Raw genomic sequence first — 17109 nt, 5'->3', positions numbered from 1 at the left:
TCATCATCTTCTCATGCAGTCATCTGTCCAACCACATTCTCTTCATGCTGTTACAGCTAGCACGGTATTACAGCTCCATTGTATTCCTTTCCAAGGAAGAGATTAGAGATGTTCCCAAACCAGCTTGGGCCGCCACGGGTGAGACGGGAATTGTTTTATTTAAAAAGCAGATAAGCAGGTCCTTACCACCTGCTCCTCCACTGCTTTTCTGGGTGTGGTGCTGGCTTTCCAAAAAGCTGCGTGCAGCTGCAGTATTGCTCCCAGCAGCCTGTGCATGGTGTCTGCACGCATCGGCTGCTGTCCACGCGTGTTGGCCATGTGCATGCTGATGCTGGGAGCAGTGTTGCAGCCTTGTGGAAAGTGGGCACCACGCCCTTAAAAGCAGTGGGGTGGATGAGGAGCAGGTAAGCACCTGCTTACTTGCTTGTAAAAGGAACTGATCCCCATCCCACTGAACTGGTTTGAATTAGGGTGCCCAAGCTGGTTTGGCGCTTCCCTAAGGAGGTGTCAAACTGGTTTGGGCACATCCCTAGAAGGGATAGTCCTGTGCTACATTTATGATTCAGAGGGAGAGAGCATGATCACAGTGCTGCTCTATTTCCTGTGGCTGAAAGGAGCAGCACAGGACTGTCCTACTTTTCTGTCCAGGCAGGGCTAGGATTGGTGATTAGGATGGTCTCATGTATTAGTTCTTAACCAGGGCAAAGAGCTGTGGCTTCTGCCTGGCATACTAAAAACTGAGCAAAGGTTTAGGCAGCCATTATAGTTTTGAGGCAGGCAACCAGAATGAAGTTTGTGGTGGCAGTGGGGGGACAAAAAGCATTGGCAAGCAGAAAGGACTAGTGAGCAAGCTGTAGGGCTAGACATTCATTGCATAATTATTTGCAAAACTGGGATTGTGTCTATAATAGACAACTACTGTGATGACTTACTGTTGTTGAGGAATTCCATTTCTTTCTTTTATGCCATCTGTCTGCTACTGACTAATCTTGACTTTTGGATGCTACTCATTTTGTTGCTAATTAGTGTGATTTAAAACAGTGCTTTTTGATGCACTACAAGGCACTCTATTTCCCTTCTAGACTGCCTTTAGTTTTGTTTGGGTTTTCAGCTTTTAAAAAAGTCAGCCATGCTTTTGTATTTGGGCGAACATGCTGTTTTTGTTAACAGAGTTTAGTTAACTATCTTGCATAGTTTTGCATGCATGGTTTCACCTCTTTAAAATTAGAACTGTGATTCTGGAAAGCTAAATTTCACATCTGGTACTAAATTTCATGCTTTTTCAGGATCCGAGTGTTTCCTGTATGTTATTGGTCTGTAATCTGATGATTCTCTTGTCTTGCATCACCATTCTTGAAGTATTCTCGGGATATCCTGCATAAAAGTCTAGATTGGCAAGCATGAGCTGAAACATATTTGAAAAGACTTAAAGGATTGTATTTGTGTCTTCCCAATGCTTGGGGAACATTGGCACACTTGTGTCTTAAATTTTAAGTAAAACAAACTTAGCTAATGTTTCAGTGCCTTCATCCTGGTGTTAACTTCTTAAAAGAATTATACTGTTAATTTAGTAGTTGGTTCTAGAGTTGGTACACTTAAACATTACAAGTGAAAAAACTGCCCAGAGATGTAAGTTTGGGGTGGTATAAAAATATGTTAAAATAAGAATGTGTAAAAATCCTAGGACAAGAACAATAGATTTGTAGGCTACACTTTATCAATTGTGTGATTGCTACTTGAAACATAACCATGGACATGGCTCTCTGTGGTGAGCAATGTGAAACAACTCCCATATTATTACAGTGACTTCACGTCTCTCTCTCTCTTTTTTTAAGTTTTAGTAGTATTTTATTTACAGCACATTTATCCTGTCTGTCTGAGTACCTGGTTTGTTCTCAAAATATGGTGGGCAGTATCCAGACTCTCGGTTGAAAACTCCTTTTTATCCATGGAAGAAGCTTGCACTGATGGAGGATTACTTTGTTGCCTGCAGCTGTTCTTTTTAAAAATTGGTTCCTCGGATGTATAATGCTGCCTCTTTTTTCCCTTTTAGGAAACCCGTAGGGTATATCAGTTTCATTATGTGAATTGGCCTGACCATGATGTTCCTTCATCTTTTGATTCCATTCTGGACATGATCAGTTTAATGAGAGAATACCAGGAGCATGAAGATGTTCCTATTTGCATACATTGCAGGTACAAATTAAATTTTCTATTGTAAAGGTTATTGCAGAAGTTCAGATGTGGTAACCTAGAAAGGATTTCATGGCAGTTGATGCTTTTTTATACTTGGTTGCATATATAACTTTACGATTACTAATGCTATCAGCTGGTGAGTTAAATACAGTGTAGGGAGTCTTCAAATTCTTTGATGAATTGATGATAAAGCAGCACAGCTTTATCAGATGTATTTCACATGAGTGTAAATGCATAGACCGTGGATTTGTTTGACTTTTTATTATATGCTGTATAACATTAAAGATTCACATATTAACATACTTTGTATTTGCAGAATCATATGAATTATGTTGCAATAGGCAAGTGGTTTTTTATATCATTTGTCACTGCTAAATGCTCCACAAGCTTTCTAGTTCAAAAGCTGGAACCTCATTAAAAAGCTACAAAGCTTCCTTCAGGTGATCTGGACAGAAGTTTCATCTTATCTATCTTCCAAGGTGTTGTCCTGCTCTTCCTCCATTATCAGAGCCTCTGTCTTGGAATTATGCAAATCCACTGAATTGGTGCAACTATTCTTTGTAAGCTAATAGCTAATTACAGCTACCAGAGAAGCCAATTCTGGCTATTTTGGTACTTTCGTTTCTTCCCTCTTTTGTCATATTGCATCAAGTTTTGGACATGGATGCAGTTAAGCACATTTTAAGTACTTCAAATGGAAGATTGAGTCCACTATCTTGAGAGAAGAAAGGGATGAGAGGGTGTGCATGCGAGAGCATGCAAATGCTAGTTGTGAGGCACAAACTAAATGTGTCAGATGCAACTTCATGATAATGGAAAGAAAAACATTACTTCTGTTCCTAGACAGTTCTAGAACTGAGAGTTTTAAGCTTGTCAAATGTAACTAAATATAGGCTTGTGCTAGTGGTGCCTTGGAAAACATTAGGAACATTATATATTGAAGCTGTTTCTATCAAATGTGTTTTGTTCAACTACTGGGTGAAATTAAATACAGTCACAAACAGCCAATTAAGCAGACTAATTGGGATTTGTTGTATGTACTTTATTTAGAATAGGTGACTGTGCCAGCAAATTTTGTTGACTGGAAACTTATGCTTTGCCATGACAACATAAACTTACTTATTAAACAGGAACTTGTTTACTGAGGAACTTGTTTGACTAAGTAGTGACAGTAATTCCAAATAGCTTAAATGGCAACTGTAAAATAACTTTTATAAAGAGTAGCGCAAACTGCTTTCAGGTGTTCAATATATTCGACAGAATGTGATGTTTTAAATCTACTTTTCAGTAACTGTGTTTATTTTTATTTGATTTTTATTTTTCTATAGTGCAGGGTGTGGAAGAACAGGAGCCATCTGTGCCATAGATTACACATGGAATTTGTTGAAAGCTGGGGTAAGGAGGATTTATAGCAATCTAAATGCTGCAAAACTAGGTCATCTTATGCCAGTGATTAAAGCAGAGTTTTATAGGGGGGTGATGGAGTTATACTGCATGTGCATAATAATTTGAAAATGACCTTTAGCTTAGGCAGTACCTCCTCACATTTATTTCCCCTTCAAACTTTACTGATATTTTTCACATTTCTGATGCTGAAACACAGTTTCAATAGATACATTTTATATCTGCACATAAGGAAAATTCAAACATTTTGTGGCTTTTTAGCTGCTATTTAAAAGACATTATTTCCAAGTAACATCTTCTGCTGCTTCCTTGGATCATAATGGTTACATGCTACCTTAGTTCAGAGACAGTATGCCTCTAAATACTAGTTTCAGGGTAACAATGGTAGGAGTAGGATATGCTTTCATCTCATGCTTATAGGCTTCTCAGAAGCATATTGTTGACCACTGTGGGGAAACAGGATGTTGGACTAGATCTGTCTTTGGTTTGATTTAGCAGGATTGCTCTTAAGTTCTCATTTTCTATCACAGAAAATTCCAGAAGAGTTCAATGTGTTTAGTTTAATACAAGAAATGAGAACGCAAAGACATTCTGCAGTACAGACTAAGGTAATTGCCTTCAGTGCAGAAATCTGTTTACATATCCAGTCTAAAACAATTTATATATCTGGATGTTAACTTTTAATCTTCATCATGCACACGCAGGAGCAGTATGAACTCGTTCATCGAGCCATAGCACAATTGTTTGAAAAGCAGCTACAAAAGTATGAGAGTTGTGCAAACTGGAAAATTGCAGATGGACTGGTATGTGTGTGTCTCTCTTTTCTTGAACATATGTATTTCCATGAAATTGAAATCCTTTTGTTGTGTTTGACTGACTTTAGCAATACAAAGAAACAATATTAGAATTTATGCTTGTTCATATGAAATTTTGTTGTCACTTGGGCTTGGTTTCTCAGTGGATCAGTTAAACACCTTTGTTTTTCTATCCTTTAGGGCTAAACTACACATTGTATAAAATGTATGGTCTGACTTTCTATTTCTTCCTGATGATGGGGAGGATTAGGACTGCAGTGTGTGAGTAGGGGTTCTTAGGTCTTGCCCATCACATTGCGGTCCTTACAAAAATGCCCCCCCCCGCCCACAAGCTGCTGTGAACCCCTGGAGGGAAGCTTCCATTGATACAAATGGAAGCTTCCTACCTGAAGCTAAAAGCCGCTTCAGGGGTGGGCGGATGTTCATGAGAACTGCAGCACAATGGAAAAAGCTTAAACATCCACTCACTGTGCACCAAAGTCTCAATTCTTGCTCCCCCTGCCATGAGTACTGTTTATGGTTTGTGAGGGAGGGCAGATGATGAGCCAAATTACTCATTTAATGCAATGTGTAGTTTGCCCGTAATTGCTCTTTGGAAGCTTTCAGCATTTGTGGGCATGGTCAAGACGCAATATTTGGCTCACTTTATGGTTTGTGATCAGAAAGTGCTTCTACATGTACACTAGGACTGAGGGTATGGCACAGATTTTTCACTTCTGCCTGCATCCCTTCACACCATGGTGAATCCTACTGTGGAGGTCCTTGACTTCCTCAAATAGCTCTTTGAGCACCATGAGGGCCTGCAATGGGAAGAAGGCAGAAAGCGCTCTCTGTGTGTGCAGTTTACAGATCATGACTCTTTGGATCCTGTCCCATGGAGTTTTTGTGTGATGAGAAATAAGGACTATTGTGACAATTGACTTTGATATTAGCATGATTCATGGTAAATAAAACTCTAGCATTTGGACCACACTACTAGATTATAAGTGAGTGTGCTCTGAAACAGACTTTTCAGTTATGAAATATATAGACAGAGGTGTCTATATTAGTAGACCTAGGTCTTGACATTGCGTATGTTTTGAGAGATGAATCGATAATTACTTGGCTCTTTCGAACTATGCCTTGGTTTGTACTCTAAAATTCAGTTGATGATAACAATAAGGCTGAAAATTTCCCTTACAAAAGTGAAGTAATCTTGATACCAATTCTCAATTGGAAACTGTCCGATAAATTATAGTAGTCTGAATTGGCGTAATGCCCTCTTAAAGTCACAAAGTGCCCTCTGTCCCAAGTATAGTTGAGGAGCACATTCTAGCCCAGACCTGCTCAACCTAGGCCCCCCAGCAGTTCTTGGACTACAACTCCCCTGATTCCCCAGCCACAGTGGCCAGTAGCCAGGGATTATGGGAATTATAGGCCAACATCTACAGGAGGGCCGACGCTGAGGAGCCCTGTTCTAGTCTGTCCTGTTTTATTAGGGCTTCCTCAAATTTCTTACACACATCTCATTTCAAGACAGCAGTAACTAAAAGGATGTTGCACAATACCCTGTTTTGAGTGAATGAATAATCCAGGCAAAGTAACCACAAACAGACAAAGCATTAATCTTCACCTTGAAAGTATTTGGCTTAAAGTCACCACAAAGGCTTCTGAGAATTTCCAGCCTAGGAGGTGGGTAGCTGCTGAACACGGTTTCTTCCTGGGAAAAGAAGTTCTCATCGATGGGCATGGTGATGTAATTTTGAGGCCAGCATGCAACTTAATTCTAGAACCCCCTTGCCCAAGTTTCCCATGAATTGCAGAGAACATAGTTTTGTAAAGGGGCATTATAATATTACCATTTTTATTTTCAATCTCCTTCCTAATGATCCTTAGCATGGAATTGGCCTTTTTCACAGCTGCCACACATTGAGTGGACACTTTCAATGAGCTGTCCACATGGCCCCAAGATCTTTCTCCTGGTCAATCACCGGTCAGTCTTTCACTTAGACTGAAAGTTTAGTTTCAGTGTTTTTTAAACACTGAAATCATTAGTGACTTCTCAAATGCTCTGCAAGTATTTTCCTTCTCTCTCTCCCCCTGCCACCAGTTTTGTGTGTCTGCCACTTTAACTCCAAACAGGAGCTTATAAATATACTAGCTACTGAAATTCCAGCCTGCTGGTTTAGCCCCCTTGGCATTTAAAGATAGGTTTCTGTCTTCCTGGAGATGCTCATTAGAAAGGAGTTTATAATTCTATGGTATTTCCACCAGATTTTATTGCACCAAGGGGGTATGGAAAAGCTAGGTAAATGACCAAACAGCGGGTGTGTGATATGGAACGCCAAACTTATGAGTCATGTAAGCAGATTAGTTGATTTAGGAAATCAGGATTCTGTCACCAAGCTGGCCATGGTATGATTACTGTCCCCAAAATATTGCAAAGCATTCTCATTAGCCTGTTTCGATGCATTACACACTGCTGTGCTTGAAGAAGATTTAAGAAGATCCTGTATGCTGAATGTCGATGCCCATGCAAATAGGTAGTATAGAAATAATGGCTTGCGTATTGTTAAGTTATATTTTTTGCTGCCATTTTAAAAAAATGTTCCAGGGAGGTCAAATTACTTCTTAGTGGATTTGAATGATATATCTCTAAATGTCACCAAGTTCTGCTTAATAGCAAGTAAAGTCCGATAGATGTGTTGTTTTACCAGAAGAGAGAGAGAGAATGAAGTGGGAGTGGGTTTTAATCTGCTGCAAATGTTACTTTGTTAGCAGTGTTTGTTGCTTGGTATGTAGGGATGTGCATGAACCAGTTTGGTGGTCATTCTATGGACTGCCGGACCGGTTCGGAAAGTCCAATATTTGGCTGAACCAGTGACAGGGTGTGTTACCTTTTAAGCAGGAAGGGAGGGTGCTCTCCTCTCCGCCATATTTTCCCTGCCGTGCCTGTGACCAAAATTGCTGGAGCAGGGCGACAGCGTACACTCTTGTCAGCGTCGGACTGGAAGTGGCTGGTGTGCATGCATGTTATGCACATGCACACTGGCCACTTCCAATCTGGTGCTGACTGGGGCGGCAAGTGGGTACGCTGCCACCCCGCACTAGTGATTTTAGTCACAGCGACAGTGGGCAAAACGTGGTGGGGGAGGGAAGAGCACCCTCTCGCTTGCTTAAAGGTAAACCACCACCCCCCAACCAACTGGCATTTGGCCAGACTATGCACTTCCCTATTGGTATGTATTGATTAACATTTGCCTTGTTATGCTTCTGATCGGTGATCGAAATAAAGATTCATTCATACTAGTTAATTTCCTGCATGTTTATCAGGGAAACTATTTGAAGCATGGCTTCTAGTAAATATAAATGCTTTTTAAAGCTTAAGTTGAATACACTTGCAGTGCCAAATCTTCTTGACAGTTCCATTAGCAGGAAATAAACTTGAATTCCTTACCATTTCCGAATATGGCTGTGCCAACAAAGAATGTGCACAATGCTGCATCCTTGTTTTTAAAAACTGGTCTCTCTTTTATTTTGGTTTTTACAAAAGCTCAGCCGTAGCAGGATAGAGCTTTCTTCTTGGAGCAGTGTCTTAGGATCAGTATTTTCATAAAGCCACATTCTGGTTGATAAGTGCATAATCAGCTTTTGAAAATTACTAGATCAGACTCCAGTGGGCTGCATAATAACCTCTACATCAAATGACAAAGTGTAACTACCCAAATACAAGAGAATAACATTTTCTGTACTGAAATGGGCAATAAGTTGACTGAAGGCAGTCTGCTTTAGAAAGGCAAGTGGTTTTCATTGTAAGACCACCATCTGCTCTTCCTTGCAGTGGATGAGCTCAGCTTCACAACATGCATTATAAATGCTTGGGAGTTTTTGATTGCCAGAAGGCAATGTCTTAATCCACATATTCAGTAGCCTTTGGATTGTGTTCATTAATTGGGTACATGATCTCAAATAGATTGGGCTGCTTATTGATACTTTAATGCAAAGAATATAGCTGAAGATATAGGAACCATGAATAAACCTTTGTTCTTGAACAGTTAAATAAAATCACTTTCTTAAATGCAGTTCTGCAATGGCAAAACCCAAATCTATTTGAACACTAGAGCAATATACTGTGCTAGCTGAGCTTAAATGGTATACATGGCTGGTTCAGTAGATCACAGCTTTTAAGCTGTTTTAAGATCCTGGATTTACATTACGGAATTCCAACTTCCTACCCTTCGTTCTACAGTCATTCTGCACAAACTCATCTATCAGTTCCCTTGAATGCATCTCTCAAACTCCCAAGTTTGTTGTCTTCAAACAGTTTCTTCCTTTAAAAAAAAAAGTTTCTGGAAAACAAGTTCTTTGTCGTGGTCTCTGTTGTTCATACTTGTGGTTTTCACACCTGTGTGGAAGCTCCGTCATGAACCTTCTAAAGCTCTTTTCCTCTGCTATATTTTGGCAGTAGCTCCGCCCTCCATCTTAGCATTGCTACAGCTTTCCCTCAGTTTTTCGTCATCCACCAAAGGATCTACCGCTTTGTTGAGGTGCCTTCTTCTCAGCTCTTTCACTAAAGTCAAGCTTATAGTCTGCCACTATTTCATAAACATCTTAAAAATAGTCCTATCTTCTGAGAACCATTTTACGTAATTCCATGTCACTTTTATAAAAGGTGTTAATTAGATTTTTGGTGATATTGTGTACAGTATTCTAAGCACTAGCTCGCCTTATGGCTGGGGGAAATGACTAAATATATTGAACATGTACTAGAATATTTTAAGTATATGAAATAATCTGTAGGATATCAGCTGTACAGAACAGAGCAGACTTTGTGCTTTGAAAATTCGAAATCTGTTGGTTGGCTTACAAATCTTACTAATTTTTGCCCCTTTGCTCTGCCATGTTTGGTGCATTGTAGCCCAGATAATGATGTGCCAGCTTTTGCTTGCCTATGGTGATCTCTAATAAAGGCCATAGCTCAGTGGTAGAACTTGTGCTTTGGATCTGGGACCTTTTAGAAGGTCCCAGATCCAGTCCCTGGCATTGCCCTGTAAGTCTGGTAAAGATGATTGTCTGAAATCCTGATGCCACTCAGTATAGACAATACTAGACTAGCTGGACCAATGGTTTGATGGTATAAGGCAGTTGCATACTGTTATGTTACAGAGAAATGAAGGCTGTTTTAATGGTACTTCCATCTTTTTTCCCATTCTTTCATTACAGGATTGCTACAAAAGTGCAGTTTATGGTACTGGAGTGTTAAGCATCCATCTTACTAAAGTGTGCTTCAAACTCTTCTTGAGCAGGCCAAAATATTTTAGTAGCTGGTGGTTCAAAGTATCTGCAGTGAATCTTGTAGTTAGAACTATGAAAACAGGGACAGATTGGGAGATATGTCCTCTTCTTGAATTGACAAAAATTCTAGTGTTAAACTTTTTCCAGAAAAGTCTCTTACAAAGGTTGGGTTCCTTCAAACAAGTTTGATACAGTTTTGAATTAACTTTTAAATACATATCTTCACATGAATGTATATTCATTCATGGAATGAGTATTTAACTGGAGAAATACTCAAATTATGCCATTCAGATGAGAATCTCAAATAAGTGTGGTACAGCTTTTTAACCTGCAGTAACTTGGATTTCTACATGCTAGAGAAAAATCCCTGCTAAAATGGAAATGTCATGGAATTATAGTGTTCATACATTTTAGCAGCACTACTTTCCTATAAAGGTTATAGAAAATAACAAAAGCTCGTTAGTATCATATGTAAGAAGGCTTTAGATTTATTTATTTTTAAAGTTGTATTGCGTCCTCATTTTGTTTCTAGTGTTTGTTTTGTTTTCAGTGGATGTGGCTCTTATCTTTGAATAAAACTTTGGGATTTAATCTTCTTGGCAGAATGAAGTTAGCACAGAGAATACTGTCAGTTCTGGAGACCTCGAGAAACAAGATTCTCCTCCACCAAAGCCACCTCGAACTCGCAGGTATTTTTAACCATTACTTGAAGGAAGGAACTCTTATCACACACAGCAAGTGATTTCATATGGACCCACCAGTACATGATCAGATGAATATATTTCTCAGAACAAATTCTGTCAGCATACTGGTATGGTTCTAGCTTGGGGTCATCTGTTCAGTTTTAAACAAACCATGTACTTAGCATTATCTTCATCCCATCCCATTTCATTTTGGATGTTTCTGCCCTTGCATTCATTCTATAATTAACTGCACATCATTTGATGTGTGTAGGAAAAGCTACATTAAAAGTATTATAGATTTTCCTTTAAATCAACCCATCTGATAGAAGTTGTGTTAAAGCAGTTGTCAGTAAACTTTAGACCATAGGGAGGGTTATGTGTGTGTGATCTTTCTTGTGGTCCCTCCACACATTTGATTGATTGATTGATTGATTGATTGATTCATTCATTCATTCATTCATTCATTCATTCATTTATATTGCGCTCCCTCCAGCATAGTGCTGTTTGGTCACAGCACTGTGTCCAAAGTAGGGGTTGAATTTGCATATTCAATCCTTAGGGAAACGCTTCTAGCTCCTTGGGAAGTTCTAACATTGCCTTCATGCAGCCAGTGTGACTACTACAAAAGGGCAGTTGGAGCCTTGGATTCTTCAAGTGCCTTTCCAACCACCATGATGCAGCACTGGGGGAACTGACTCCATTTGGAGACGCCTTGATCTAGAAAGTGATTCTTTTAGAAGAGCTCTGGATAGAGCTTTGCTTTATTTCATTTTTATGAACTTTAAAAATACTCTTAAAACATGTTCATGTAAAGAAAAATCTTCTTTATGGATGGCCATGATTTTTGTTGGTTGTACTTGGGGGAAGGCCGCATAGTGAATTTCATATAAGATTTGTTTGACGTTTTCTTTAAAAATAAACAACACTGGTAAAAGTTGAGAATTGTGGTTGCAGGCTGCTATTTATGGTTTAGCACTCCTTCTCCCTTCAGTGTTTGACATTGGCAGTAACCCATCAATATCCTAATCAGTGGCATCAGTCTCAATATCAATCTTGGTATCACCTCCATCATTGACACTACCAAGGAATATGTTGTAGCAGCTCAAGATCAGTCTCTGCTTTGACTATAATGTCAGCAGTGAATGTGCTAGATTTGCAAGGATGTAAGTTCTCAGTAGCAGGACAGTCCAGTGGAGAGATGATGGAAGGCTCAACAATTAAACAGTCTCATGACTGTGATATATCTCATTAAAAAGAAAGGAAGAAGCAGAACTGTTTCAAGTCCCATCATTTGTCATTGTTGTCATTGTCCCATCATTTGTCATGTTATCTACCTCAACTGTGCCTTTTGACATTGACAGCAACATTTAGACTGAAACCAGCACTGCCTTTAACATCGACATTTACACCAGTACTGCCTTTGACGTTGCTACATTTGTTATTGCCTTCATTGCAGCCCAAGTTGTTGTCTTCTCTATGACCCTAGGAAGGTATTCAGACTCCTAAAACACCTTCTGTCTCTCTGATGCAGGCTTTGCTTGTTTGGCTGAGCCATATCCTGGAATTAACTATTGACTAGAGATGGAGATCTGATGGCATTCAAGTGCACAGTCTTTCTGCACCTTACTGAGCCTCATTAATTCAATATCTGGGTTGATCCTACAGAAACTCATTAGCCCTGCCTCTCTGGGACTTGGAAACCCCATACAGAGTGGTGATGGTTTTCTCATGTGGACTGTGAATCTGGATACATGGAACTGTATTCTTCAGCATCAGTTATAAGGGAGCCTTACTACAGCGAACATTTCCTTTGTTCACTGTACCCTACTAGTTATCATGATGCTGTTTGAAAGGTCCCTGTATGAGAAGCAATTCAGGGCACATTACCTGAAGACATTTTTGGAGCTGCAATTGCTGTAGGTTCTGGACCATTGACATTCCATCTTCTGTTGACACTGACAACATTTTTATCTTCTATGAAGATGGTAATGTCTATATTGGTACTGATGTTAGTGTCTTTGTTGGCATTGCTTCCATTGATATTGATCTCAGCACTGCTCCCTCTAAATGCACATATAGGAGAAAATGAGAGTAGATGTGCCTCAGTCTGTATCGGAAGAATAATATAGTTTGGAGGATGCCTCTACACATACCAGTAACCCATTAGAACTATTAGTGAGTATTGTCAGGGTCTCGACTGGACTTGGCTGCACGCTGTTGACATATAGTGACGAATGTTGTTTTTCAGCAGGGAGTTGCCGACTGACGACGTGATATATAGTGCAAGCCACGAGAGCTCCCAGCTGGCAGGGATTTAAGGCTTATCAGCCCTCTGCAATAGGCGTTTGCTTCTCCTAAGAGTCTCTAATTGATCCCTGCATCTCGTGACATGCCGCTGTTGGGGGGGGGGGGTGTCGGCGGGGGTTGGTTACATAGCTCTTCTTCCGATTGGTCTTTCACGATTTCTGCTGCCTCAGGTTGTTGTGCCTGCTCAGAGTCATTATCCACAGCTGTTTCATGAATACTGACAGCCGGGCTCTGCCCCTCAGACACTCCTGCATCGCCTGGAAAGTTGACAGCTTCCCCTTCCTCCTTGCTGTTGGAGATCGAGGGCGTGGCAAGTATTAGCAAAGGATGGTTCTGATCAACACATTTCAGTTCACTAGAGTGCTTTTGGATTCAACCACAAGGCAGCTGCAAGGACGTGTGCCTCCAGAAAGTGATCCACATCAACCAACTAACAGAGTGAGGACAGTCCATTGTATTTTAGGTCTTATGGCATCCAGTCCAGCCGTCACTTGCATGTCTGTGAATGAGACCAATGCAACTTTGGCATCCTTTCAGCCTTTGATCATCAGTCAAAAATCACATAGAATCTCTCCAGTGATGGTATCATCATTATGGTGGTGGCTCATACCACATCATCTGTACTCTGATGTACCATTTGAACTGTCAACCAATGATGTCACAGATGACATAAGATGTCTGCCTAAGGGGTTGGGGAGCCCATTGTTTGGAGATACAGGGTCAGTTGAGCATAGTCAGAGAAAGAAGGCCACCTCCACATAAACTGCCAGTCTGGTTGCTGGCAATCTCTCAGGCAATGGAATCTTTCCTGCCCTTGCTAAGAGACAGGACTGTGTGAATCACTACAGACAATACCACAGCAATGAGTTATATTAAAAAAACAAGCACTGGGGGCTGTATCCAGATCTCTCTGCAAACTGAAAACCCTGATATGGAATTAGTTACTCCTGATAATGGAATTACTATGGAATTACTCCTATGGCTAGTCACATCCAGATAATAGACTGGGGGAGGCAACCTCGATTCTCCAGTTGATGTTGAGCTACAACTCCCATATCTGGCTATAGTAAATTGTAGCTGGGGATGATAGGAGTTGTAGTTCAACAGCAGCTGTAGAGTCAAGGTTGCCTATCTCTGTGATAGACAACGTACAGACAGACTGCCTCAGTAGGTAACTGCTCCTTCTGCAAATTCATGAAATGAGCTTTTCTTGATCCCTATTGTGTTTAACACTCGTACAACATGTATAGTATTACTTATACAATGTGTATAGGTAAAGTTATCCACATATTATGTTGAACAATGCAGTACACTTCCCATCTTTACCATGCACTCAAGGGGCCTGTACCCATTTAAAAATGAATACAGGTACAATCATCCACACAAACACATTGAGTGTATGGAGTATACTTATACAACATAATGTCTGAATAAGGTTTTGGATTCATCTAGTGCCAGTACTTTAGGAGTGCAGGTTTCTAACAGTAGACCTGTTTGCTGCCAAGGTCAACACAAAATGCAAATGCAAGGTCAAGGATAGGGAGAGGACTGGCACTAGATGAATCCATCATTCTTGGAGGTACATTCTTCATTCCATGGATGGGAATCTATATTAATAATTCCTGTAGACGGTCAAGGGGGAATGCGTGGGGATGTAGCAAGCTACACCCCTGCTGAAGCCATGACCAATGGTGGGCCCAGAGGGGGAGACTGCTGGCTGGGAGGTGGCTGCGGCGATGAGGTGGGAGGAGGAGGTGACAGGGAGAAATTATAGCTGCGGCGTACGGCGGCCCCATGATGGAGCCCGGCGGCCCCATGATGGAGCCCGGCAGCGGTGCACCCTGGCAGAGGGGGTGGGCGGGTGAAAATGGGAGGGAGGGAGCCCAGCGGGGAGATAAAGTGCTGTCGGGGACAAGGAGGGAAAGCTGCCGGTGCTGGGAACTTCCGCAGTGACGGGGAATGGACTGGGGCGGAAGTGGGGGGAAGCAGCAGGGAAGGATGGGGAATGGACTGAGGCCGAAGGGAGGAGAGAAGTGGCGGGGAGAGAAAGTGGCGGAGCCTGGCTGGGCAGAGACAAACTAGCGGCGCAGATGCTATGCACCGGGTCTGCTAGTGCATTTCTGTGTGTTGCCACTCTTTCAGTTGATACCATGGATAAAGGCTCAGGAAATGAACTGCATTATCCTTATTCCTTGGTGGCTGGGGCTGTGTTGGTTCCCACTATACTTATGGTTGTCCTGGGGACAATACAAGAGACTCGCAAAGGTCCTTGACTTCTTCACAGAATTAGGGCAGGATACTGCACCACCATGTAGACCCGGAACATGACAGCAGAGGATCCAGACCTGCCTCTGTCAATACAATGACTTACTGTCAGATTCTCTTCTACATGAAGGAAACTATACACCAGAAGATTGTGTATGTTGGTGGAAGAGTTTGTGTCTAGGGAGTAAAGAATAAAGTTAATTTTGAAAAGAACCTCTCTAAATCAGACATGTCGAATCTGAAGACTGCTAGTATTTCTATCAGTCTCTGAAAGTCCACGAGGCAGCTATTTTGACAGATCCTGCTATATACAACATTCTCTCATCCTTCAGTGAGAAATTCATGAGAAGTGTGTTAATCTGTTTCCAGCAATAAGAGAGCCAGTCTACCTTGAAACCTTGCCTTGGTCTTGTCATGGCTTATGTCAAAACCATTTGAACTCATGACTATGGCCTCTTTCAAGCATCTTTGTGTGAAGATTTTGCTTTTGGTTGCCATAACATCAGCCTGGAGAATCTGTGAGCTCTCAGCATTACATTTGATTCAGCATTGATGATATTCCACAAGGATAAGGTGTCTTTTTTGATACTAGACATATCTTTTTGACCTAAGGTTTTGCCATTTTCTCACATAAATCAATACACTATTTTGCTTACCTTTTTCCTTCATCTAGAACCTTACTTGGACAGGTGCCTCCATACCCTGGATGTTGGTGTTTTATCTGGACACAGGACTAAACAATTCGGGATTGACAAAGCATTGCTTGTTTCTTACCTTGAGAAATCTTGAGAAAGGCAAGAGATCTTTGAAACAAAGGCTTCACTCTAGTCTGAGGCAATGAACAGCCTACTGAGTTGCAAATTAGCAAGATCCATTCCACCAGACCAGTGGGGTCTTCTGCAGTCAGTTTGTTGGAAAACTGCATGCAGAGTATATGTGAAGTGATATTGTCATCAGCATCACCTTTTATTAAGTGCTATGCTCTCAATGTTGCATTAGCAGCAGCTGTGTACTTTGGATGAGGGGTATTAAAAACAGGTATTTTGCCATGTAGGTAAGCTAACTAATCTCCCATTATTGTGAATGCACAGAGGACCACAACAAAGCAACAGCTTACCTGTAACCAGTTCTCTTTGAGTGGTTTTTGTGCATTCATATGATCCACCTGCTTACCCCACTGCAGTTGACCATTCTTGCTATCACCTACCTTTGCAGATGGTTCATGGAAATTTGACGGATACCATTTACCTTGGTTCACAGATAATTGTTTTGTGGGCAGCTGTTGTCCACATACTGAGAATCCAGGGATCCAACTGCCCTTCTCTAATGGTTACATTGACCATTTCAGGGTAAAGTCAGATTGTCTTGAGAAGCTAGAGAAGTTTCCCGAAGGACTGACTGCAAGTGCAGCTCCCATTAGTGTGAAAGCACAAAGATCACTTCAAGATAATTGGTTACAGGTGAGTAACCTGTACTTCTTTTTCTCTTGAGTCTAGAGTATCAGTAGTATTGCAGCTCCTTATACTGGCAATGTTAGCCACGTCCCTGAGAGTCAGGACGTGCTTAGCTGCATGTCCTGAGGTCAATGCCCCATCCCTTGTTTAGCTTTGTTGAAGCTATAGGAGCCCCCTAATGACTAAACTGAGATGTCAAGATTAGATATTTCAGATGGGTTTGCTTGATTCCATGCAGACAAGCTAGAAATGCATCTCTTAGTTTGAGCCCCAGGTAAATATTATTGTTCTTACTCTTGTGAATGTGTTTCAGATAACCAATGCCTTATATGTTACATAAACTGGAATTTTAAACTAAGGACTAATTACTTAACCTGGCTGGAACAGTTTTTGTGTGATGCCGTATTCCTATCGATCATGCACACAATATATTGTGAACCGTCCAGGGATTTTTTTTGTATAGGGTGGCATAAAAATGCACTAAATAAATAAATATGATGAGAATTTGAGGCAGAGGCCTATATGTGTGAAAGTCTGATTGGCGTAATTAGAGAATATCTCCTTTTCTTGGCAGCAGAGTGCCTGTGTCTGCATGGAGGAAGGGGAAACAATTAATTTATCCCAAGCATTTTGGTTGCTGAGGGTGGGAGGGAAGAAACCCTAACAGAACCCTTTCTGGCCGGGTTCATATGTACAGGATAACCACAGTTA

The 17109-nt window shown here is 41.0% G+C and overlaps 1 protein-coding gene across 4 annotated transcripts in view; it reads left to right on the top strand.

Moving 5' to 3' along the window:
- Positions 1-17109, top strand: part of PTPN12 (protein tyrosine phosphatase non-receptor type 12) — a 103672-nt gene that overhangs the window by 61129 nt on the left and 25434 nt on the right. For all 4 annotated transcript variants that reach the window (XR_008308663.1, XM_053256440.1, XM_053256439.1 and 1 more), the window contains exons 8-12: positions 2054-2196; positions 3525-3591; positions 4131-4208; positions 4305-4403; positions 10293-10378. Coding sequence is in view for 3 of the 4 variants with exons in the window: in XM_053256440.1 (XP_053112415.1) it covers positions 2054-2196; positions 3525-3591; positions 4131-4208; positions 4305-4403; positions 10293-10378 (473 nt within the window). In the remaining variant the exon portion in view is untranslated. The remainder of the gene's footprint in view (positions 1-2053; positions 2197-3524; positions 3592-4130; positions 4209-4304; positions 4404-10292; positions 10379-17109) is intronic.

The sequence above is a fragment of the Hemicordylus capensis genome, chromosome 5 (genome assembly GCF_027244095.1).
Source record: "Hemicordylus capensis ecotype Gifberg chromosome 5, rHemCap1.1.pri, whole genome shotgun sequence".
Classification (NCBI taxonomy): Eukaryota; Metazoa; Chordata; class Lepidosauria; order Squamata; family Cordylidae; genus Hemicordylus; species Hemicordylus capensis.
The sequence above is the reverse complement of the archived record's forward strand: the minus strand, read 5'-3'. Positions and strand labels throughout refer to the sequence as shown.